This window comes from Stegostoma tigrinum, chromosome 26 (assembly GCF_030684315.1).
Source record: "Stegostoma tigrinum isolate sSteTig4 chromosome 26, sSteTig4.hap1, whole genome shotgun sequence".
NCBI classification, from domain to species: Eukaryota; Metazoa; Chordata; class Chondrichthyes; order Orectolobiformes; family Stegostomatidae; genus Stegostoma; species Stegostoma tigrinum.
Window position 1 is genome coordinate 48,063,100 of NC_081379.1, and position 25,240 is coordinate 48,088,339.

The 25,240-nt window shown below is 58.9% G+C and overlaps 1 protein-coding gene across 2 annotated transcripts in view; it reads left to right on the top strand.

Annotated features, from left to right (window-relative positions):
* The window catches only part of LOC125463957 (serine/threonine-protein phosphatase 4 catalytic subunit), a 49,195-nt gene that overhangs the window by 2,508 nt on the left and 21,447 nt on the right, over positions 1-25,240 (top strand). For both annotated transcript variants that reach the window (XM_048555780.2, XM_048555779.2), the window contains exons 2-3: positions 12,950-13,009; positions 22,730-22,877. In XM_048555780.2, the coding sequence (XP_048411737.2) occupies positions 22,780-22,877 (98 nt within the window). In that variant the 5' untranslated portion in view covers positions 12,950-13,009; positions 22,730-22,779. The remainder of the gene's footprint in view (positions 1-12,949; positions 13,010-22,729; positions 22,878-25,240) is intronic.

Here is a 25,240-nt window from a genome sequence, read left to right on the forward strand (position 1 = left end):
GGGGGGGGAGGGGGAGGGCGTGGGGGGGGGGGGGAGGGGGAGGGCGTGGGGAGGGGGGGGAGGGGGAGGGCGTAGGGAGGGGAGGGGGAGGGGGAGGGGAGGGCGTAGGGAGGGGAGGGGGGAGGGGAGGGGAGGGGCGTAGGGAGGGGAGGGGGAGGGGAGGGGAGGGGCGTAGGGAGGGGAGGGGGAGGGGAGGGGAGGGGCGTAGGGAGGGGAGGGGGAGGGGAGGGGAGGGGCGTAGGAGGGGAGGGGGAGGGAGGGGGAGGGCGTAGGGAGGGGAGGGGGAGGGGAGGGGAGGGGGAGGGCGTAGGGAGGGGAGGGGAGGGGGAGGGCGTAGGGAGGGGGAGGGGAGGGGAGGGGGAGGGGAGGGGGAGGGCGTAGGGAGGGGAGGGGAGGGGGGAGGGCGTAGGGAGGGGGAGGGGAGGGGAGGGGGAGGGGAGGGGGAGGGCGTAGGGAGGGGAGGGGGAGGGCGTATGGAGGGGAGGGGGGAGGGGAGGGCGTAGGGAGGGGGAGGGGAGGGGGAGGGGAGGGCGTAGGGAGGGGAGGGCGTGGGGAGGGGAGGGCGAGGGGAGGGGGAGGGCGTGGGGGGGGGGGGAGGGGGGAGGGCGTGGGGGGGGGGGGAGGGGGAGGGCGTGGGGAGGGGGGGGAGGGGGAGGGCGTGGGGAGGGGGGGGAGGGGGAGGGCGGGGGAGGGCGTGGGGAGGGGGAGGGCGTAGGGAGGGGAGGGGGAGGGGAGGGGAGGGCGTAGGGAGGGGAGGGGGAGGGGAGGGGAGGGGGAGGGCGTAGGGAGGGGGGAGGGGGGAGGGCGTAGGGAGGGGAGGGGGAGGGGAGGGGAGGGCGTAGGGAGGGGAGGGGGAGGGGGAGGGGAGGGGAGGGGGAGGGGAGGGGAGGGGGAGGGCGTAGGGAGGGGGAGGGGAGGGGGAGGGCGTAGGGAGGGGAGGGGGAGGGGAGGGGGAGGGCGTAGGGAGGGGAGGGGGAGGGGAGGGGGAGGGCGTAGGGAGGGGGAGGGGGAGGGGAGGGCGAGGGCGTAGGGAGGGGAGGGGGAGGGCGTAGGGAGGGGAGGGGGAGGGCGTAGGGAGGGGAGGGGGAGGGCGTGGGGGAGGGGGAGGGCGTAGGGAGGGGAGGGGGAGGGCGTAGGGAGGGGAGGGGGAGGGGAGGGGGAGGGCGTAGGGAGGGGGAGGGCGTGGGGGGGGGGGGGAGGGGGAGGGCGTGGGGAGGGGGGGGAGGGGGAGGGCGTGGGGAGGGGGGGGAGGGGGAGGGCGGGGGAGGGCGTGGGGAGGGGGAGGGCGTAGGGAGGGGAGGGGGAGGGGAGGGGAGGGCGTAGGGAGGGGAGGGGGAGGGGAGGGGAGGGGGAGGGCGTAGGGAGGGGGAGGGGGAGGGCGTAGGGAGGGGAGGGGGAGGGGAGGGGAGGGCGTAGGGAGGGGAGGGGGAGGGGAGGGGAGGGGGAGGGCGTAGGGAGGGGGAGGGGAGGGGAGGGGGAGGGCGTAGGGAGGGGAGGGGGAGGGGAGGGGAGGGCGTAGGGAGGGGGAGGGGAGGGGAGGGGGAGGGCGTAGGGAGGGGAGGGGGAGGGGAGGGGAGGGCGTAGGGAGGGGAGGGGGAGGGGAGGGGGAGGGCGTAGGGAGGGGAGGGGGAGGGGGAGGGCGAGGGCGTAGGGAGGGGAGGGGGAGGGCGTAGGGAGGGGAGGGGGAGGGCGTAGGGAGGGGAGGGGGAGGGCGTGGGGAGGGGGAGGGCGTAGGGAGGGGAGGGGGAGGGCGTAGGGAGGGGAGGGGGAGGGGAGGGGGAGGGCGTAGGGAGGGGAGGGGGAGGGCGTAGGGAGGGGAGGGGGAGGGCGTAGGGAGGGGAGGGGGAGGGGGAGGGCGAGGGCGTAGGGGGGGGAGGGGGAGGGCGAGGGCGTAGGGGGGGAGGGGAGGGGAGGGGGAGGGGCGTAGGGAGGGGAGGGGGAGGGGAGGGGAGGGGGAGGGCGTAGGGAGGGGAGGGGGAGGGGAGGGGAGGGGAGGGGAGGGGGAGGGCAGGGGAGGGGGGAGGGCGTAGGGAGGGGAGGGGGAGGGGAGGGGAGGGGGAGGGCGTAGGGAGGGGAGGGGGAGGGCGTAGGGAGGGGAGGGGAGGGGGAGGGCGTAGGGAGGGGAGGGGGAGGGGAGGGGGAGGGCGTAGGGAGGGGAGGGGGAGGGCGTAGGGAGGGGAGGGGGAGGGCGTAGGGAGGGGAGGGGAGGGGGAGGGGAGGGGGAGGGCGTAGGGAGGGGAGGGGGAGGGGAGGGGGAGGGGAGGGCGTAGGGAGGGGGAGGGGGAGGGCGTAGGGAGGGGAGGGGGAGGGCGTAGGGAGGGGAGGGGGAGGGGAGGGGGAGGGCGTAGGGAGGGGAGGGGAGGGGAGGGGAGGGGGAGGGCGTAGGGAGGGGGAGGGGAGGGGAGGGGGAGGGGGAGGGGAGGGGGAGGGCGTGGGGAGGGGGAGGGCGTAGGGAGGGGAGGGGGAGGGGAGGGGGAGGGCGTAGGGAGGGGGGAGGGGAGGGGGAGGGGAGGGGGAGGGGAGGGGGAGGGCGTAGGGAGGGGGAGGGGAGGGGGAGGGGAGGGGGAGGGGAGGGGGAGGGGAGGGGAGGGGGAGCGGGAGGGGGAGGGCGTAGGGAGGGGAGGGGGAGGGCGTAGGGAGGGGAGGGGGAGGGGAGGGCGTAGGGAGGGGGAGGGGAGGGGGAGGGGAGGGGGAGGGGAGGGCGTAGGGAGGGGAGGGCGTGGGGAGGGGAGGGCGAGGGGAGGGGGAGGGCGTGGGGGGGGGGGAGGGGGAGGGCGTGGGGAGGGGAGGGCGAGGGGAGGGGGAGGGCGTGGGGGGGGGGGAGGGGGAGGGCGTGGGGGGGGGGGGGAGGGGGAGGGCGTGGGGAGGGGGGGGGAGGGGGAGGGCGTGGGGAGGGGAGGGGAGGGCGTAGGGAGGGGAGGGGGAGGGGAGGGGAGGGCGTAGGGAGGGGAGGGGGAGGGGAGGGGAGGGGGAGGGCGTAGGGAGGGGAGGGGGAGGGGAGGGGAGGGCGTAGGGAGGGGAGGGGGAGGGGAGGGGGAGGGCGTAGGGAGGGGAGGGGGAGGGGAGGGGAGGGCGTAGGGAGGGGAGGGGGAGGGGAGGGGGAGGGCGTAGGGAGGGGAGGGGGAGGGGAGGGGGAGGGCGTAGGGAGGGGAGGGGGAGGGCGTAGGGAGGGGAGGGGGAGGGGAGGGCGAGGGCGTAGGGAGGGGAGGGGGAGGGCGTAGGGAGGGGAGGGGGAGGGCGTAGGGAGGGGAGGGGGAGGGGAGGGGGAGGGCGTAGGGAGGGGAGGGGGAGGGCGTAGGGAGGGGAGGGGGAGGGGAGGGGGAGGGCGTAGGGAGGGGAGGGGGAGGGCGTAGGGAGGGGAGGGGGAGGGGAGGGGGAGGGCGTAGGGAGGGGAGGGGGGAGGGCGTAGGGAGGGGAGGGGGAGGGGGAGGGCGAGGGCGTAGGGGGGGGAGGGGGAGGGCGAGGGGAGGGGGAGGGCGTAGGGAGGGGAGGGGGAGGGGAGGGGAGGGGGAGGGCGTAGGGAGGGGAGGGGGAGGGGAGGGGAGGGGGAGGGCAGGGGAGGGGGAGGGCGTAGGGAGGGGAGGGGGAGGGGAGGGGGAGGGCGTAGGGAGGGGGAGGGGGAGGGCGTAGGGAGGGGAGGGGAGGGGGAGGGCGTAGGGAGGGGAGGGGGAGGGGAGGGGGAGGGCGTAGGGAGGGGAGGGGGAGGGGAGGGGGAGGGCGTAGGGAGGGAGGGGGAGGGGAGGGGAGGGGGAGGGCGTAGGGAGGGGAGGGGGAGGGGAGGGGAGGGGGAGGGCGTAGGGAGGGAGGGGGAGGGGAGGGCGTAGGGAGGGGAGGGGGAGGGCGTAGGGAGGGGAGGGGGAGGGCGTAGGGAGGGGAGGGGGAGGGCGTAGGGAGGGGAGGGGGAGGGGAGGGGGAGGGCGTAGGGAGGGGAGGGGGAGGGGAGGGGGAGGGCGTAGGGAGGGGAGGGGGAGGGGAGGGGGAGGGCGTAGGGAGGGGAGGGGGAGGGGAGGGGGAGGGCGTAGGGAGGGGAGGGGGAGGGGAGGGGGAGGGCGTAGGGAGGGGGAGGGGAGGGGGAGGGCGTAGGGAGGGGAGGGGGAGGGGAGGGGGAGGGCGTAGGGAGGGGAGGGGGAGGGGAGGGGGAGGGCGTAGGGAGGGGAGGGGGAGGGGAGGGGGAGGGCGTAGGGAGGGGAGGGGGAGGGGAGGGGAGGGGGAGGGCGTAGGGAGGGGAGGGGGAGGGGAGGGGGAGGGGAGGGGAGGGGGAGGGCGTAGGGAGGGGAGGGGGAGGGGAGGGGAGGGGGAGGGCGTAGGGAGGGGGAGGGGAGGGGAGGGGGAGGGGAGGGGAGGGGGAGGGCGTGGGGAGGGGGAGGGGAGGGGAGGGGGAGGGGAGGGGAGGGGGAGGGCGTGGGGAGGGGGAGGGCGTAGGGAGGGGAGGGGGAGGGGAGGGGGAGGGCGTAGGGAGGGGGAGGGGAGGGGAGGGGGAGGGGAGGGGAGGGGGAGGGCGTGGGGAGGGGGAGGGCGTAGGGAGGGGAGGGGGAGGGGAGGGGGAGGGCGTAGGGAGGGGGAGGGCGTAGGGAGGGGGAGGGGAGGGGAGGGGAGGGAGGGGAGGGGGAGGGCGTGGGGAGGGGGAGGGCGTAGGGAGGGGAGGGGGAGGGGAGGGGGAGGGCGTAGGGAGGGGGGAGGGGAGGGGGAGGGGAGGGGGAGGGCGTGGGGAGGGGGAGGGGAGGGGGAGGGCGTAGGGAGGGGGAGGGCGTAGGGAGGGGGAGGGGAAGGGGAGGGGGAGGGGGAGGGGAGGGGAGGGGGAGGGCGTAGGGAGGGGGAGGGGAAGGGGAGGGGGAGGGGGAGGGGAGGGGAGGGGGAGGGCGTAGGGAGGGGGAGGGGAAGGGGAGGGGGGAGGGGAGGGGGAGGGGAGGGGGAGGGCGTGGGGAGGGGGAGGGGGAGGGGAAGGGGAGGGGGAGGGGGAGGGTGTAGGAGGGGAAGGGGAGGGGAGGGGGAGGGGAGGGGAAGGGGAGGGGAGGGGAGGGGGAGGGGAGGGGGAGGGTGTGGGGAGGGGAGGGGGAGGGCGTAGGGGGGGGAGGGGGAGGGGAGGGGGAGGGTGTAGGGAGGGGAGGGGGAGGGGGAGGGGAGGGGGAGGGGGAGGGGAGGGGAGGGGGAGGGGGAGGGGAGGGGGAGGGGGGGGGAGGGGGAGGGGGAGGGGAGGGGGGGGGGGAGGGGGAGGGGGAGGGGAGGGGGAGGGGGGAGGGGGAGGGGGAGGGGGGAGGGGAGGGGGGAGGGGAGGGGGGGGGGAGGGGGAGGGCGTGGGGAGGGGAGGGGGAGGCGTGGGGAGGGGAGGGGGAGGGGCGTGGGGAGGGGGAGGGGGTGGGGAGGGGAGGGGGAGGGGAGGGGGAGGGCGTAGGGAGGGGAGGGGAGGGCGTGGGGAGGGGAGGGGGGAGGGGAGGGGGAGGGGAGGGGGAGGGCGTGGGGAGGGGAGGGGGAGGGGAGGGGGAGGGCGTGGGGAGGGGAGGGGGAGGGGAGGGGAGGGGGAGGGGAGGGGGAGGGCGTAGGGAGGGGAGGGGGAGGGGAGGGGAGGGGAGGGCGTAGGGAGGGGAGGGGGAGGGGAGGGGAGGGGGAGGGCGTAGGGAGGGGAGGGGGAGGGGAGGGGAGGGGGAGGGCGTAGGGAGGGGAGGGGGAGGGGAGGGGAGGGGGGAGGGCGTAGGGAGGGGAGGGGGAGGGGAGGGGAGGGGGAGGGCGTAGGGGGGGGAGGGGGAGGGGAAGGGGAGGGGGAGGGCGTAGGGGGGGGAGGGGGAGGGGAAGGGGAGGGGGAGGGCGTAGGGAGGGGAGGGGAGGGGAGGGGGAGGGCGTAGGGAGGGAGGGGGAGGGGAGGGGGAGGGCGTAGGGAGGGGAGGGGAGGGGGAGGGGAGGGGGAGGGCGTAGGGAGGGGAGGGGGAGGGGAGGGGGAGGGGAGGGGAGGGGGAGGGGAGGGGAGGGGGAGGGCGTGGGGAGGGGAGGGGGAGGGCGTGGGGAGGGGAGGGGGAGGGCGTGGGGAGGGGAGGGGGAGGGAGGGCGTGGGGAGGGGAGGGGGAGGGGAGGGCGTGGGGAGGGGAGGGGGAGGGCGTGGGGAGGGGAGGGGGAGGGGGAGGGCGTGGGGAGGGGAGGGGGAGGGGAGGGGAGGGGGAGGGCGTAGGGAGGGGAGGGGGAGGGGAGGGGGAGGGCGTAGGGAGGGGAGGGGGAGGGGAGGGGAGGGGGAGGGCGTAGGGAGGGGAGGGGGAGGGGAGGGGAGGGGGAGGGCGTAGGGAGGGGAGGGGGAGGGGAGGGGAGGGGGAGGGCGTAGGGAGGGGAGGGGGAGGGGAGGGGAGGGGAGAGGGCGTAGGGAGGGGGAGGGGGGAGGGGAGGGGGAGGGGGGGAGGGCGTAGGGAGGGGAGGGGGAGGGGAGGGGGAGGGCGTAGGGAGGGGAGGGGGAGGGAGGGGGAGGGCGTAGGGAGGGGAGGGAGGGAGGGGAGGGGGGAGGGCGTAGGGAGGGGAGGGGGAGGGGAGGGGGGAGGGCGTAGGGAGGGGAGGGGGAGGGGAGGGGGAGGGCGTAGGGAGGGGAGGGGGAGGGGAGGGGAGGGGGGAGGGGGAGGGGAGGGGGAGGGGCGTAGGGAGGGGAGGGGAGGGGGAGGGGGAGGGCGTAGGGGAGGGGAGGGGGGAGGGGAGGGGAGGGGAGGGGAGGGGAGGGGGGAGGGCGTAGGGGAGGGGAGGGGGAGGGGAGGGGAGGGGGAGGGGAGGGGAGGGGGAGGGGAGGGGGGGAGGGCGTGGGGAGGGGGGGGAGGGGGAGGGGGAGGGGAGGGGAGGGGGAGGGCGTAGGGAGGGGAGGGGGAGGGGAGGGGAGGGGGAGGGCGTAGGGAGGGGAGGGGGAGGGAGGGGAGGGGGAGGGCGTAGGGAGGGGAGGGGGAGGGGAGGGGAGGGGGAGGGCGTGGGGAGGGGAGGGGAGGGGGAGGGCGTAGGGAGGGGAGGGGGAGGGGAGGGGAGGGGGAGGGCGTAGGGAGGGGAGGGGGAGGGGAGGGGAGGGGGAGGGCGTAGGGAGGGGAGGGGGAGGGGAGGGGAGGGGGAGGGCGTAGGGAGGGAGGGGGAGGGAGGGGAGGGGGAGGGCGTAGGAGGGGAGGGGGAGGGGAGGGGAGGGCGTAGGGAGGGGAGGGGGAGGGCGTGGGAGGGGAGGGGAGGGGGGGGGGAGGGGAGGGGAGGGGAGGGCGTGGGGAGGGGAGGGGGAGGGGGGGGAGGGGAGGGGAGGGGGAGGCGTAGGGAGGGGAGGGGGAGGGGGGGGGGAGGGCAGGGGAGGGGGAGGGCGTGGGGAGGGGAGGGGGAGGGGGGGGGGAGGGGAGGGGGAGGGGGAGGGCGTGGGGAGGGGAGGGGGAGGGGGGGGGAGGGGAGGGGAGGGGGAGGGCGTAGGGAGGGGAGGGGGAGGGGGGGGGAGGGCAGGGGAGGGGGAGGGCGTAGGGAGGGGAGGGGGAAGGGGGGGGGAGGGCAGGGGAGGGGGAGGGGGGGAGGGGGAGGGGGGGGGAGGGGGTGGGGAGGGGGGGAGGGGGGGGGGGGGAGTGGGAGGGGGAGGGGGGAGGGGGAGGGAGGGGGGAGGGGAGGGAGGGGGGAGGGGGGAGGGGGGGGGGAGGGGGGGGGAGGGGGAGGGGGAGGGAGGGGGGAGGAGGGAGGGGGGAGGGGGGAGGGGGAGAGAGGGGGGAGGGGGGAGGGGGAGGGAGGGGGGAGGAGGGGGAGAGGGCGTAGGGGGGGGGGAGAGGGGAGGGGAGAGGGCGTAGGGAGGGGGAGGGGGGAGGGGGAGGGAGGGGGGGAGGGGGAGGGGGAGGGAGGGGGGAGGGGAGGGAGGGGAGAGGGCGTAGGGAGGGGGAGGGGGGAGGGGGAGGGAGGGGGGAGGGAGGGGGAGGGGGGAGGGGGAGGAGGGGGGAGGGGGAGGGAGGGGGGGAGGGGGAGGGGAGGGGGAGGGGGAGGGGGAGGGAGGGGGGAGGGGGAGGGGGGGAGGGAGGGGGGAGGGGGAGGGGGGGAGGGGGAGGGAGGGGGGGAGGGGGAGGGAGGGGAGAGGGCGTAGGGAGGGGAGGGGGGAGGGGGAGGGAGGGGGGAGGGAGGGGGAGGGGGGAGGGGGAGGGGGGAGGGAGGGGGAGGGAGGGGGGGGAGGGGAGGGAGGGGGGAGGGGGAGGGAGGGGGGAGGGGGAGGGGAGGGGGGAGGGGGAGGGGAGGGGGGGGAGGGGGAGGGGGGAGGGGGGAGGGGAGGGAGGGGGAGAGGGCGTAGGGGGGGGAGGGGGAGAGGGGGAGGGGAGAGGGCGTAGGGAGGGGAGAGGGCGTAGGGAGGGGAGAGGGCGTGGGGAGGGGGAGGGGGGAGGGGAGGGGGAGGGGGAGGGGGGAGGGCGTAGGGGGGGGGGAGGGCGTAGGGAGGGGGAGGGGAGGGGGGGAGGGAGTAGGGAGGGGAGGGGGAGGGGAGGGGGGGAGGGCGTAGGGAGGGGAGGGGGAGGGGAGGGGAGGGTGTAGGGAGGGGAGGGGGAGGGGAGGGGGAGGGTGTAGGAGGGGAGGGGGAGGGGAGGGGGAGGGTGTAGGGAGGGGGAGGGGAGGGGGAGGGTGTAGGGAGGGGAGGGGGAGGGGAGGGGGAGGGTGTAGGGAGGGGAGGGGGAGGGGAGGGGGAGGGTGTAGGGAGGGGAGGGGAGGGGAGGGGGAGGGTGTAGGGAGGGGAGGGGGAGGGGAGGGGGAGGGGAGGGGGAGGGGGAGGGGGGGGAGGGGGAGGGGGAGGGGGAGGGGGGGGGAGGGGAGGGGAGGGGAGGGCGTGGGGGGGGGAGGGGAGGGCGTGGGGAGGGGAGGGGAGGGCGTGGGGAGGGGAGGGGGAGGGCGTGGGGAGGGGAGGGGGAGGGGAGGGCGTGGGGGGGGGAGGGGAGGGCGTGGGGAGGGGAGGGGGAGGGGAGGGCGTGGGGAGGGAGGGGGAGGGGGAGGGCGTGGGGAGGGGAGGGGGAGGGGGAGGGCGTGGGGAGGGGAGGGGGAGGGGAGGGCGTGGGGAGGGGAGGGGGAGGGGGAGGGCGTGGGGAGGGGGAGGGCGTGGGGGGGGGAGGGGGAGGGCGTGGGGGAGGGGAGGGGGAGGGGGAGGGCGTGGGGGGGGGAGGGGAGGGCGTGGGGAGGGGAGGGGGAGGGGAGGGCGTGGGGAGGGGAGGGGGAGGGGGAGGGCGTGGGGAGGGGAGGGGGAGGGGGAGGGGGAGGGCGTGGGGGAGGGAGGGGGAGGGGGAGGGCGTGGGAGGGGAGGGGGAGGGGGAGGGGGAGGGGGAGGGCGTGGGGAGGGGGAGGGCGTGGGGAGGGGGAGGGCGTGGGGAGGGCGTGGGGAGGGGGAGGGCGTGGGGAGGGGGAGGGGGAGGGGAGGGGGAGGGGGAGGGGAGGGCGCGGGGACGGAGGGGCTGCGGGTTTAGAGAGAGGGGAGGGGAGGGGAGGGCGCGGGGACGGGGGGGTGCTGCGGGTGGAGAGGGAGGGGAGGGCTGCGGGTGGAGAGGGAGGGGAGGGGAGGGCGCGGGGACGGAGAGGCTGCGGGTTTAGAGAGAGGGGAGGGGAGGGCTGCGGGTGGAGAGGGAGGGGAGGGGAGGGCGCGGGGACGGGGGGGTGCTGCGGTTGGAGAGGGAGGGGAGGGGAGGGCGCGGGGACGGAGGGGCTGCGGGTTTAGAGAGAGGGGAGGGGAGGGCTGCGGGTGGAGAGGGAGGGGAGGGGAGGGCGCGGGGACGGGGGGGGTGCTGCGGGTGGAGAGGGAGGGGAGGGGAGGGCGCGGGGACGGAGGGGCTGCGGGTTTAGAGAGAGGGGAGGGGAGGGCTGCGGGTGGAGAGGGAGGGGAGGGGAGGGCGCGGGGACGGGGGGGTGCTGCGGGTGGAGAGGGAGGGGAGGGCGCGGGGACGGAGGGGCTGCGGGTTTAGAGAGAGGGGAGGGCTGCGGGTGGAGAGGGAGGGGAGGGCGCGGGGACGGGGGGGTGCTGCGGGTGGAGAGGGAGGGGAGGGGAGGGCGCGGGGACGGGGGGGTGCTGCGGGTGGAGAGGGAGGGGAGGGGAGGGCGCGGGGACGGGGGGGCTGCGGGTGGAGAGGGAGGGGAGGGGAGGTCATGGGGACGGGGGGGCTGCGGGTGGAGAGGGAGGGGAGGGGAGGTCACGGTGACGGGGGGAGCTGCGGGTGGAGAGGGAGGGGACGGGAGGGCGCGGGGACGGAGGGGCTGCGGGTTTAGAGAGAGGGGAGGGGAGGGCGCGGGGACGGAGGGGCTGCGGGTTTAGAGAGGGGAGGGGAGGGCGCGGGGACGGAGGGGCTGCGGGTTTAGAGAGGGGAGGGGAGGGCGCGGGGACGGAGGGGCTGCGGGTTTAGAGAGAGGGGAGGGGAGGGCTGCGGGTGGAGAGGGAGGGGAGGGGAGGGCGCGGTGACGGGGGGGCTGCGGGCGGAGAGGGAGGGGAGGGGAGGGCGCGGGGATGGGGGGGCTGCGGGCGGAGAGAGGGGGGAGGTGAGGGTGTGGGTGTGTTGGGCAAGTGTTGGGGGTAGGCATAGAGAGGGGGGAGGGCGTGGGTGGTTTGGGCAAGTATTGGGGGTAGGCATAGAGAGGGGGGGAGGGTGTGGGTGATGGCGTGGGAGGGTTGGGCAAGTGTTGGGGGTAGGCCTAGAGAGGGGGGGAGCGTGTGGGTGTTGGCGTGGGAGGGTGTGGTGGGGGGGTGAGAGAGAGGGGAGGGAAGGGTGATGGCGGGTTTGGCAGGTGTTGGGGGTAGCCATAGAGAGGGGGTGAGGTGGTGAGAGGTGGGAGGGTGTGGGTGATGGAGTGGTGGGAGGGGCGCAGACGGTGTGGGCGATGGGTGGAGGGGTTGGTAGAGAGGGTTCTGTGGTGGTGGGGAACTTCCTGTGAAGTTGCTGTGTGACTTCAAATTGTGAAGAAGATAATAAAGTGTGAAGCTGGATGAACACAGCAGGCACAGCAGCATCTCAGGAGCACAACAGCTGATGTTTTGGGCCTAGACCCTTCATCAGAGAAGGGGATGGGGAGAGGGTTCTGGAATAAATAGGGAGAGAGGCGGAGGCGCACTGAAGATGGAGAGTAAAGAAGATAGGTGGAGAGGAGAGTATAGGTTGGGTCGTAGGGAGGGGATAGTTCAGTCCAGGGAAGATGGTCAGGTCAAGGAGGTGGGATGAGGTTCGTAGGTAGGAGACGGAGGTGTGGCTTGGGTTGGGAGGAAGGGATGGGTGAGAAGAACAACAGGTTAGGGAGGCAGAGACAGGCTGGGCTGGTTTTGGGATGCGGTGGGGCAAGGGGAGATTTTCAAGTCCACATTGATACCATTGGGCCGCAGGGTTCCCAAGCGGAATATGAGTTGCTGTTCCTGCAACCTTCGGGTGGCATCATTGTGGCACTGCAGGAGGCCCATGATGGACATGTCGTCTGAGGAATGGGAGGGGGTGTTGAAATGGTTCACGACCGGGAGGTGCAGTTGTTTATTGTGAACCCAGCGGCGGTGTTCTGCAAAGTGGTCCCCAAGCCTCTGCTTGGTTTCCCCAATGTAGAGGAAGCCACACCGGGTGCAATGGATACAGTATACCACATTGGCAGATGTGCAGGTGCATGTTTGCTTAATATGGAAAGTCATCTTGGGGCCTGGGATAGGGGTCGGGGAGGAGGTGTTGGGGCAAGTGTAGCACTTCCTGCGGTTGCAGGGCAAGGTGCCGGGTGTGGTGGGGTTGGAGGGCAGTGTGGAGCGAACAAGGGAGTCACGGAGAGTGGTCTCTCCAGAAGGCAGACAAGGGTGGGGATGGAAAAATGTCTTGGGTGTTGGGGTCGGATCGTAGATGGCGGAAGTGTCAGAGGATGATGCGTCATATCCGGAGGTTGGTGGGGTGGTGTGAGATAATGTGGGGGATCCTATTTGGGCAGTTGTGGCGGGGTAGGGGGGAATGGTCTGAGGGATGTGTTGCGGGCAATGTGGGACACGCGGTCAAGGGCATTCTTGACCGCTGTGGGGGGAAGTTGCGGTCCTTGAAGAACGTGGACATCTGGGATGTGCGGGAGTGGAATGCCTCATCGTAGGAGCAGATGAGGCGTAGGAATTGGGAGTAGGGGATGGAATTTTTGCTGGAGGGTGGGTGGGAGGAGGTGTATTCTAGGTAACTGTGGGAGTCAGTAGGCTTGAAATGGACATAAGTTACAAGCTGGTTGCCTGAGATGAAGACTGAGAGGTCCAGGAAGGTGAGGGAAGTGTTGGAGATGGCCCAGGTGAACTTGAGGTTGGGGTGGAAGGTGTTGAAGTGGATGAACTGTTCGAGCTCCACTTGGGAGCAAGAGGCGGCGCCGATGCAGTCAGCAATGTAACGGAGGAAGAGGTGGGGTTTGGGGCCTGTGTGGGTGCGGAAGAGGGACTGTTCCACGTAACCTACAAAGAGGCAGGCATAGCTGGGGCCCATGCAGGTGCCCATGGCCACCCCCTTTGTCTGTTGGAAGTGGGAGGAATCGAAAGACAAGTTGAGGGTGAGGACAAGTTCGGCTAGGTGGATGAGGGTGTTGGTGGCGGAGGACTGGTCGGGCCTGCGGGACAGGAAGAAGCGGAGGGCCTTGAGGCCATCTGCATGCGGAATGCCGGTGTATCGGGACTGGACGTCCATGGTGAAAATGAGGTGTTGGGGCCCAGGGAATTGGAAGTTCTGGAGGTGGTGGAGGGTGTGGGTGGTGTCACAGATGTAGGTAGGGACCAAAGGGGAGAAAATGGAGTCCAGATAGGTGGAGATGAGTCTGGTGGGGCAGGAACAGGCTTAGACAATGGGTCGACCAGGGCAGGCAGGTTTGTGGATTTTGGGAAGGAAATTGTGAGGAAGGTTGTTTATTCCTTGTTGAATGAAGTTTCGGGATGTGTATTTATTTATCCTTTAATGGAGTGGCATTGTGGCAAAGCCATTGTTTGTTCCCTTAACCAAATTGCCCTTGAACTGAATGCAGATCTTTGTCGTTTCAGAGGGAACTTAAATGTCAACAGCTTTGCCCTGGGTCTGTCATTTCTAACAGGCCAAACCAGGTAAGGATGGCACATGTCTTTGTCCAAGGCTATTAGTGAACCAGGTTGTTTTATTTTGTTAATGTCACTTGATGTTGTCTCAGTTATGGTGACTGTGAAATTAGTTTTCAATTATTGATTATTGAGTTTAAATTCTGCCATCTCTCTCTAACACCAGACAAGGCCCTTAGATTGCAGTCCAACGATATTCCCACTACACTACCAATCTGGCTCAGTGACTTACAAGGCAGAACACTAGTTGTCTGTCTTGTCTGAAGGCTTCTTTGAGAAAGTGTGTTACCCTGATGGCCAAGGTGACATGAGCTAGCCTGACTGATTCTTTCTTTCAGCACTGACTTGAAATATATAGTCCTCCTGGCTTTTTATTTACTATTCAATAAGGAAATTAAAATTTGTAATCCACATAGACTACAGCAGCCTAAGAGGCAGTAAGGGATGGGAGATAAATGCTGGCCCAGGCAGTGAAGATCACATCTTGGTGAGTTAATGAAACAGTTATGACTTGTTGGTGCAGGCATAGCTTTGGGTGCATGGCTGGCGAAGTATTTGTTGCTGGGGTGCAGGTGAGGTATGCTTGTTCACAGCCTGTGGGCTTGTGCTGGTTTTTGGTTGAGATTTTCTTGACCTGCCATTGAAGGAATCCTTTCGTTCGCATGTAAGATGTCTTTTTTTCCTTTGGTGAGCAGGCAACATGATTAGAGATGCTGTGGACTAAACAGATGTGACTGAGAACCTGAGACAGCCTCATGCCTGGCACACAGACATCTTGGTTCAACATCTGCTGTGGAGAAGTTACTGAGATCTACAATTAAAGACAGGGTGACTGTGAAACTTTAAGATTGAAGAGACCCCAACGTGGGCTTGAAAAGTAGACATTGTCATCAATCTAATTGGATTTTCAAAGAAAGTGACTGATCTGTGATCTAGGGAATATGAGTAATGTCATATTTAGATTCCAGAAACCATTTAAGAGGGTTAATAAAATCATTGACCTAGTTTGGGAATTGGTTGGACCATAAGAGAAAGCGTGTGTATAATGGATATACATTTACATTGCAGTGAAGTGACTGGTGGTGATTTTAATCAACCTGTTTAGGAATACTATTACGCATCTTTGGAGCATGTGGCACATGAACCTGAGGTTCTCGCTCAGTGATGTATCACAGAAATCCTTAGTGGTGTGAGGATCTGGCTGGGGTGTAGAAAGAGCATTGTATGATGAATTGTGTGACTGAAACTGAAGGCTTGGTATCAGAATAAACATGAAGTCATCCATTTTGCCTGGAAAAGAATATATTGATCCATCTTGTTTAAATAGAATTCCCAGAAGGGTGGAGATCAGGGAGAGGATGGGAGCAGTGTACATAGGTAACTGAAAAGCAGTTGTCTGGAACAAAGCAAAACTGGAGACAGAATTTAAATAGGGGAAAGCTTTTAGTTCCAGTTGTACCAAAGTTTGGTTTTGGTAATGCCTTGAAAATTTTGTACAGTTTCAGGTACCACACCTGAGGAGCAATGCATGTTAACTTGGCTTGTGTTCTTTGCGATGTAGAATTGATTTTGGCTGGATTTTTGGTGTTTTGATGAGGGGTGGGGAGAGGTTTTCTGTGGCTGGGGGAGATTCAGGATAAGGGATTATCATCTTGAAAATCAGAACCTGTCTCATCAGGAGGGAAATGAGGAAGTACTTGTTCAAACAAAGAACGCGTTAAGTGTGGAAATGTCTGAAAAAGCAGTAGATATCAACTGAGTGTTCCTTGAATCTTCTGAAGGATGTGGGTATCATTTGGCAGCATTTTGTTGCTTGGCCATATCAGAGGGCAGTTATGGTTAGACAGATTCTTGGAGTCCTTGTTGCTCACCTACTGAAGTGAGGTGTTAGTGTGAGGGACTGCCAAGATTCAGGACCATATTTGCTAGCATTGTCTAAAGAACAGTTGATTGTTAATTTATGTTAAGGGTAGGAGGGGCAGATTCAGGTACCAACTCTGAAGGAAAATTGGATTCAGAATGATTGCTGTTGAAGCTGGGAACTTAGCCCCTTCACTATCCAAACAGGGCTCCTGAATTTACTTCATTAATCACAACCAACGTTTTAAACTTGCCAATGGATGCCTTAAATATATTTAATGATCCTGCCTCCACACTACCTGGGAAAGAAGATTCGATGACCCTCTGAGGGCAAGCAAATACATTCACTTTTAAGTCTTAAATGGAAGATATTTCCAGTTTTATTTTTTAAACTGAATATCTTAATTCTAGTCTCTCCCACAAGAGGGAAACCTCCTTTCCGGACTATACATTTCAAGAAGATCACCTCTTGTTCTTTTAAACTCTGAGGGATACAGAACTGGCCTGTCGAATCCCTCTTCATCCCCCAAACCTGGGTATTAGTCAAGTAAATCTTCTCTGAACTACCTGTAATGCATTCCTATTCTTTCTTAAAAGTGATCAAAATCATACGCATTACTTAAGATGTCACCAATGTTCTGTACAATTGTAGCCAAGCATCCCATCTTTTATATTCCATGTCTCTTTTTAAATAAATGCCAACATTTTGTTTGCTTTATTAATCACTCACTCTACCTGTGTCCTGACTTTGAATCGTGTAGCAGGACACCCAGATTTCTGTTAGTTCTGCACTTTCTCTCCATTCAGTAATAACATTTTTAAAAGCTTTTCCTGCCAAATTGGACAAGTTCACGTTTTCGTTAAATGATACTTCATTTGGCAATTTTTTTTGCCCACTCACTCAGCCCATTTGTATTCCTCTGCAAACTCCTTATGACCTCCTCACAACTTGTTCATAGCTATCCTTGTGTCATTAGTGAATTTAACAGCCATGCATCTGGTCCTGCCATCTGAGTCATATCTATCTAAATAATTGAGGTTGTGATGCTGAGCCATATGGCATATTCTTTGTTGCAACCTGCTAGCCTATAAATGACTTTTTCATATCCTCCCTCTGCTTGTTATTAGTCTGAAAGTTGGGAGGACAATCTCTTGCTATCAAACCTGCTATTTTCACCCTCACAAATGATGTCTTTTTCAGATACACCCTCGGCTCCTTCCTTTCTTCAAGATCCTTGACAGTGTCACCTCCTCACTTTGTATAATAGTGTTCTGTTTGAATCTCTCCATTATTACATAGAAACATGAAACATCATAGCAGGAGTAAGCCATTCAACCCCTTGAGCCTGCCGTGCCATTCAATATGACCACAGTGGATAATTGAAGCTCAATACCCTAATCCCATCCTGTGCCCAGATCCCTTGATCCCCTTAGCTGCAAGAGGTATATTTACCCCCTCTTGAAAACATACAATGTTTTGGCCTCGACCACTTTCAGTAGTAGTGAATTTCACAGGCTCCCCATGCTCTCCTCATCACTACAGCTCCTGCTTTTGGACTTGCCCATCTTTGAGTCAATTATATTCTATTCCCAATCTCTCCTTGCACATCAGTCTTGCAATCCCAGGAACTCATTTGATAAACTTTTCCTGCACTCCTATGGCAAGAACATCATTCTCAGATAATGAGACCAAAACTACATAAAATATTCCATGTGTGGTCTCACTAAAGATCTGTATAATTGCAGCAAGAAGTCGCTCTTCCTTAATTGGACCCTCTCAATGAAGGCCAACATACAATTTGCCATTGTTACTGCCTGTTGCACCTGCACACTTACTTTCAGCAAAGTGTGCTCAAGGATAACCAGGTCTCGTTGAATGTTCCCATCTCCCAATTTACAGCCATTTACTTAACATCCTGCTTTCCTATTTTTGCTACTAAAGTGGATAACCTTACATTTACCTACATTATATTGCATCTCCCATTCATTTGCCCACTCACTCAACCTGTTTAAATCGCGCAGCAACATCTCTGCACCCTCCTCACAGCTCATTCTCTCACTTGATTTGCAGATGACACAGTTTTGAGATATAACGTTTGGTTCCCTCATCTAAATCATTGACTTATGTTGTGAATAGCTAGGATCCCACTACTGACCCCTGCGGTATCCCACTAGCCACTGCCTGTCATTCAGAGAAAGACCCATTTATTCCTCCTCTTTGTTTTCATTCGGCCTGGAAGAATATTGAATAGTGTCGCATAAACTTAGAATTATTGTTGCACAGGAGGAGGCCACTCAGTCACATTGAGTCGGTGCTTGCTCTTAGGGTGACCCAGCTCGCTGCATTGCCCTACTGCCTTTCTGTAGCTCTGCATTTGTTTCCCTTGTATGTCCATTGAATTTTATTTTTAAAATGGTTTATTGTCTCCATGTTGGCAGTGGGTTCCAAGTCATTATCATTCACTGAGCAAAGAGGTTCTTCTTCCATTTGAGCCACTAACCCTTATAACCTTCCACTGCATCTCTTGCTGAGACATTAAGTCTGTGTTCCTTAGTCCTTTTATCATCAGCTACTGGGAGCAGATTTCCTTCGCTGTGCCTTTTTTAAACCTGTCATAATCTTGAGCCCTTTGATCAAATCTCCCTTGGTCTCTGCTCCAAGAGGAGCAGCCTCAAGTTTTTTAGTTAATGCTGTAACAAAAATCCCTTGTCCCAGAACCATTGTGGTAAATCTCCTCTCAAAAACCCTCTTAAGGCCTGGTGATCAGATCTACTGTGCCCTGGATGTGGCTGAATCAGAGCTTTATAAGGATCAACATGTTTCCTGCTGTTGTACTCAATGCCTATATTATGCTTTATACTTTAATTTCTCTGACAATGGTAGTAAACTGCTTCAATGAGTGATGCCTTGCCTCTGTGTCCTGTTTCTCCATACTGTCACCGTTGCCTTTTCATATCAAATGTTATGTTATTTCACTGGCAGCATTTCTCCTGACCCCCACTGCAACTGAAGGTTTACCTGAAGATTTGCCCTTCCTGCTAACAGCCACTCTGTACATTCTGTTCTATTTACCTATTTCCTCCATCCTCACTGCCTTGCATGGTTCCTTTTTTAATCTGCCTCTTTAAAGCCCTCACGTCATCATCTGTAACTTACAAATCCTTCGAGTAAAGGGGATAGAACATACAACATTACAATGTCGTACGGGCCCTTCGGCCCTCGATTTGTGCCGACGTGTGAAACCAATCTGAAGCCCATCCAACCTACGCTCCATAATAGAACTTAACAGCACAGAAGCAGATCCTTTGAACCAACTTGTCCCTGCTAACCAAGTTTCCCAAACTAAACTCGTCTCACTCTCCTGCCTTTGGTCTGTATCCCTCATCTCTCTTGCCTCACCCCCCCCCCCCCTTCCCTTCAGTCATGATAGACTCGTAAATCATCATCTCCTACTTGTAGGACTTCCTCCAAAACACTTGGTATGTTGTTGTTCTTAAACTTGCTGAAAATGTTTTAATTCTTTTGAACCAAGTCTTTGTTTGTCCCCTTTGGTCTACTTTTTAAAAAATACATTTGTATGACATGGTGTTTTTTTTATTAAACTCTCTATATTTTTATTGCACTTTATCATTAGTGTACTTGCTGGGTAAGCAGTGGGACCTATTAGCTGGCCAAACACTTATCTCCCCAGCATGCCTTGGGGCTTCCAAGTACATTACTGCCGTCGATCAATACATTACGTTATCGGACAGAGAAAATGGGGCTCCTCCTTCAACTCTACCTCTGGTCATCTGTCCTAATAACTCATTAACTGCTTCATTATTAATGCCTTTAAGCAGCTTGGGATGTGTGACTCCTTTAAAGGTGTGATATAATTACACCCTGCTAGCAAGCTGATTGGTTTTGGTGTTCAACAGGCAATCGTTGCCTGTTAAGTTGCTAATTTGATTTATTGTCATGTATAGAGATAGTGAAGTGTTGTTTTGTGTGTTCTACAAGCAGATCAGAGCGTACAAAATGCATCAGGATCGCAGAGCAGAGTACAGAATAGTGTTACAGCTGCAAAGAAGGTGCAGAGAGAGATTAACATTTGAGAAGTCTGTTCAAAATCATCTTCAGTGGCTATTCCAACACCAGTAATGGAAAGCAGCTGTTCACGGTGTTATCTTTTACATTGGATCTGTCTTTAAAATTACCTGCTACCTGTTGGCTCCCTATTGTATTTTAGCAAGCTCGTGCAGTTGTCTTTGTCTGTTGTTTGAGATTTGTCTGTCCCTTTGACAAGTCCACATCAAGTTGGTGTGTCAGATCGGCTGGCAACAGAGGTTAGTAGGAATGTGGAAAGTGAGTTTAAGTGAGGGTGAGTCTTGGATGTCGTTGTCAAAGAGCAAAGGGATTAGTCCCCAGAGGCAGTGGGCTGTTGAGTGCAGCACTATATGGAGCTAGGAAGACTCCCTACTCCTCCACCTCCAGTGAAATGAATGAAAAAGTGATGGCATATAAGAAAGTTCTGGTATAGAGTTAGAGGCTGCAATTATGCTGTTTATCCCTCTACAAAATAGAAAATTGGCTTTAGAAGTGGGCATTTCAAATGGCAGTAACTTGCCATGATTTGGTTAGTGAAATCCTGGATATCTTGGTGTCCTGTTAGCTCTCCTGTTTGCAACCTGATTGCTCTGTGTAAGCTTGCACACTGTATTTCCCTGTCACAAACATTGCCTGATGTGTGTTAAACAGTTTTTCATGTCCTAACTTAGAATTAGTATTTGTTTTTAACAGTATTACGTAAGGCTAAACACGAGTGGCAGGTTGAATGATTACATGAGCACATGTACTTTAGCCCCCAGCCCTGATTTCTGGCCGCCAAGTATGGAGGAGAATGGGACTGCCAGAGAACCGTGTTTTTTTTTCTTGAGTCTGGCCAAGTTGGTCCAGGCAGCTGGCTGTGGGAGGGGGTGTCATTAGACTCAACTGCCTGCCTGTTGTCTTTGGTTATGTTTGCTCTATGTCAGGGTGTTCTTGGAGAGGGAATGCATGATGCCTGCTGGCATGCTTGAGGCCTTCTGCAATCGCAGCCCTGGCAATGTTGTTTAATCTGAGTTAGTAAGATTCCTTTGCAGAATCAGGTTTTTGCAACTGTGCTGCTATGGACTGTTTTAATTAGTTGATTTGATTTCATGGTTTCAAAGAGGATGGTGAAACATTTAATGACTGTAGTCTGGAAGAGTAGTGTAGAGTTAGGAGCTATATGCCTGTAGTGTTTCAGTCTGCAAATAAATCTAAAGCAGAATAAGCATTAGCTTCTATTTCCCATTTCAACTGACTGTCAGGAGTTGATTTAAATACAAATACCACTGTCAATTTATTCTGAAATTTCTGTGCAGAAAATTCCAACTAGCCCAATCCCATTTTCTTTCCTTGTATTGTTTAATCACTTTGCCAATTTGCTTTGTGTGTCTACTTCTTTAAAGTACCTCTTTGTTATTTTCTCTTCAGTAACCCCAGTGGTGATCCATTATAAATTTAAGATCGGGACACTGAAACATTTTATAAACCTCCTCTAATGCAAATCAAACTTGTCCCTTTCTAATGAATTAGAGGTAATAGGAACTGCAGATGGTAGAGAATCTGAGATAACAAAAAGTGTGGAGCTGGATGAACACACAAGCCAAGCAGCATCCCAGGAGCACAAAAGCAGCTTTTGTGCTCCTCTGCTGCTTGGCCAGCTGTGTTCATCCAGCTCCACACTTTGTTATCCTGTTCTAATGAATTCACTGACCAGCTAAAATCTATGACGGTTTGTGTTATCAATTACTTTCAAACTTTGTATTCAACAGCTCACTCCCTGTAATTACAATTCTAGTGCTTCAGTTATGTTGGGAGTCAGGAGCGCAATGTAAGTGTCGGAGGTAGGATGCTAGGAGAGTGCTGGGAACTGCAGAGGGCTCAGAAGAAGCCAGTTAATAGTACAGTGCTGTCAGAAATTGGGATGAAAGAATCCCAGAGCGCACTTTTCTTGATGTAACTGAGCAACCCAAGGCACAGTGCCAGCTTGGCGAAGCTAGTTGGTGAAAAGGTGGGGTTGTGCCTGTGAGTAGGTGCTGGAGTGCAGTTTCAAGACTCTTGAAGAAATGCAGGAAAGGAGAATGAAGTACCAGGCCATGAGTAGTCATTGAGGCAGTCTGTGACAGTATGACTTTTGAGAATCTAATGAGCTAGGTCTTCAGAAACTGACAGTGTGAATCCCTTGTATAGTTTAATAATCCACAGTGTGTCAAGTCTAGGGTGAGGCTTACAAATTCATGGAACCTGACTTGATCATATTTGTTATTTGATGTATGCTGAGCTCAGATTTTGTTACTCATTTACCTTGGATTCACTCTGAATGTTAGAAACTGCAAGTGTGCCTGTATGTGTATATTGTAGATTTTACTACTGTTTTAACTTTATGTAGAGAAATCTATGGTTGTTTGTTTCAAATTGTGAAATCTGGTGTTGTATTAATGCTTAGTACCTGGGATATCTTACTCTATAAGCTTTTTTTTAAAAAAACACTATTACTAATCTTGAGCCAGATTGTAACTTGATTTTTGGTGGCTTGGGATCACAACAGCTATCACTGACAGCCCTATATTCCCTTGAACAATGTGGCTTGCTAAGATTGTTTTATTAATTGACCGGATGTGGAGTCACTAGCTAAGTCTTCATTTATTGCTTATCTATTTTCATGTCAGAGGTCAATTAAGAATCGATTGTTAATGTGGGTCTGGATTGGCCTATAGACTAGACCAGGTAAGGGTGGCAGATTTCGTTCTCTAAAGGGCATTGGTGAACCAGATGGTTTTTACAGCAGTCGGTGATGAAGTCAGAAAATGTGACTGTGACGGCTCACTTTATGTTCCTGATTTATTAAGTACACTTCAGTTTCATCAGCTGCTCATGGGGTTTGTACCCATGGCCCCAGAACAATTGTCTGGGACTCTGACTTATTAGTCCTGTGACAGAAGCACTTCTCAGCATTTCCCCTAAGTTAGCTTATTTTCTGCACGTGACTGTATTCCATCACTGCTTGTTGTCTCCCAATCTGCTGTCAGCAGGTGCCCAGGGCACTCCATTGTTGATACTATGCCAGTCTGAGCCATCTATTAACCCAGTTCTGTTCCTGTGCTGTCTCTTTACCCTTCTTCACTTCACCCTTTCTATGCGAGCACTTACTGAATTGCCTTGAAGTCTCAATAGAACTCAATCACCATCCTTTTCCATAAAGTGATTAATTAGACAGAGCTTGTTCTTCATTCATCTCGGCTCACTCTCCGGTTCTCACTAACTTCAGCACCAGTGGTTGCGAATAGTTTGATAAGTTTCTTACTATATGTAAAATTTAAGTGGCCTTAAATTGCTCCAAATACCACCATAAGAAATAGAAACAGGAATAAACTGTTTGGCCCCTGGAGCGTGCTCTGCCAATCAGTAAGATCATGGCTGATCCAAAATTCCTGCCATTCACTTTCCTGCGTTTTCCTCAACCCTTGATTCCCTGACTGATCCAGAATCCATCTATTTCAGCCTTTGTCACTCTCTCTCCCCTTGTTCTGTGGAGACCTGGTTCTCAATTGATTTTGGTGAGTGCCTCTTATTTTGGCCTGACGCTTGAATTTGTGTGAAGGTGTAGGGAGTCAGTTTAACTGATCTCGGTAAGAGGATTGATGCGTGCACCCTCATACATTCAGCATTTTGGTTTTATTTGTTTGGTTTTCAGTCAGAGTTTGACATCACAGATTTGTTTAATCCTATTGTATTAGCAATCTTATTAGAATGCCTTTTTTAGGGCGAAGGGGTTGATTTCTGATGCTATCTTGTGTTTTCAGTCTGTTGTCGGAAGCTACCACCCCCGCCCCTGTCACTTCCACCTGTGACCATGGCTGACACAAGTGACCTGGACCATCAGATTGAACAGCTAATGCGCTGTGAACTCATCAAAGAAAGTGAAGTGAAAGTGCTGTGTGCCAAAGCCAGGTATGAAACGAATGAATCAAACCCATTGTTAGGGAGTGAACAGCTCATACACAATTTAAATTTTCTAATGTGTTTGCATCAGAAGTTTGAAATCTTTGCAGTTAAAATTAATGTTCTTTGTTTGTGGATTTTCAAATCTAGGAAGGTATCCCAGTGAAGGACAGCATTCTGTATTTAACACATGCAAGGATGTGTTTGTTTTCAAACCTCGCAGCTTGTGGTCACCTTGACCTCTGAGGGATCTGCCCCTCGGCTGCCTGCTAGGATTCTGAATAGAGAAGCGTTCATTGAGTGTAGGAGCAGGTCCAGATCTTTAATCTAGTTCTGTCAGTTAGTTAAATGAAGGCTGACCTGTTCTCTAATGTTAAACACCATTGTCTGTCAAAATTCTTGGCAGTCAGAAATTTCTCTTGCCTATTGTCTTAGTTTTGTTGGAGAGATTTTCAGATTTTCACTTCCATGAGCATGCTCAATTCTCTGACTTGGGCACTTCGAGGCAGCCGCAAACGTCAAGCGCGTGGTCTCCGGGCCCATTCCCTGGCCCAAGCTAAGGGGGCTGATGCAAGTTTAGAGAATCCTGCTGCAGTTGGCCTTTGCTCGCAGATTGAAAAAGGCAGTTCCTGCTCCTCAGTGACCAAGCTGAATAATATTTGAAGGCTAGTGGAGACGGGATGAATTTTGACGGTTTTGGTCACAACTGAATAGCTAATCGTTCTTTGTCTTTCACTCCTTGCTGTAGGCTGCAATTCAGTCAGCCGGCTAGACAGTGCTGCTTTTTTATTTTTTTGCCTGCGCTGTTGCCTAATCCATATACAGCGCCTTGAATCCTGGAGATTTAAGGCTTATTTATGTAGCAACAGTTTATAGATTCTATGGATAGGGACCTGGAAATGTAACTTTTTAAAAAAAACTGTGATATTGCGCAGCACGGTGGCTCAGCGGTTAGCATTGCTTCCTCACAGCACCAGGGAACCAGGTTCAATTCCACCCTTGTGCGACAGTGTGTGCAGTTTGCACGTTCTGTGTCTGTGTGGATTTCCTCCTGAGTGCTCTGATTTCCTCCCACAGTCCAGAGATGTGCAGGTTGGGGTGGATTGTCCATGCTGAATTGCCCATAATGTCCAGGGATGTGCAGGCAAGGTGGGTTAGCCATGGGAAATGCAGGGTTATGGGGAGATGTTTACCTGAAGCTCCTGTCCACTACAGTGCAACAGCACTTTCGGCATTCTAGCAGGCATGAGCTGGCAGCAACTCCAATTCACCAAGTAGTGAACTTAGATGTTGGTATTGCTGGTTGCCATGTGAACTTTGCTATTCTTGTGGATTTGTGGACCACGAGTATGACATTGGACCTTGAGCACTTTTAAGTTGCTTTTAAAATAGTTTAGAAGGCACAATTTATCAAAAAACACGTGGTTGTTCACACATTTTTTTTGTAGGAAGCTTTTGAAGCCAGAGTGTTAGAGACATCATGTGACAGAGAGGCACATCAGCTGTGATCCAATTGAGCAGGGAACTGACTCGAAGCTGAAAAGAACAAATGCCAATGTTTCTCGATGGTCCACTGCCCCTGTTACTTTAACATATCTCGTGTTGAAGATGTGCTGAATTATTTATTGCTGCCAATGTCCAAAAGTTCAGAGGTGATCATTTATCTTTGGGGTACTGCCATGTCACTCCCCCAAGATGAACTCCATGTCAACCATCCACAACGCCACTGCGTTGGAAGCAATATTGCAAGGACTATTTTTGCTCTTAAAAAGACATGATCTTGATATTACTCCTGCCAACTACAGAGATTTTCAGATGGACTTGTAAAAGATTGACATAGCGAGTTTTGAGAAGATTTGTAGCTCAGGTTGAGGTTCTGGATGTGAGTTTGCTCGCTGAGCTGGAAGGTTCGTTTTCAGACGTTTCGTCACCATACTAGGTAACATCATCAGTGAGCCTCCAATGAAGCGCTGGTGTTATGTCCCGCTTTCTATTTATCTGGTTAGGTTTCCTTGGGTTGGTGATGTCATTTCCTGTGTTGGTGATGTCATTTCCTGTTCTTTTCAGGGGATGGTAGATTGGCTCCAAATCAATGTGCTTGTTGATGGAGTTCCGGTTGGAATGCCATGCTTCTGCCACTGTCCCCTACATCAAAGACATTTCCGAAATGACTGCCAGACTACTCGGACCTCTTGGCATCAGGGTATCCCACAAACCCACCACATACTAAAACAGCAGCTAATGAACTTAAAAGACCCTATACAGACAACAAATAAAACGAATGTCATCTACAAAATACCTTTCAAGAACTGTGACAAACACTACATTGGACAAACTGGCAGAAAGCTAGCCACCAGGATACATGAACATCA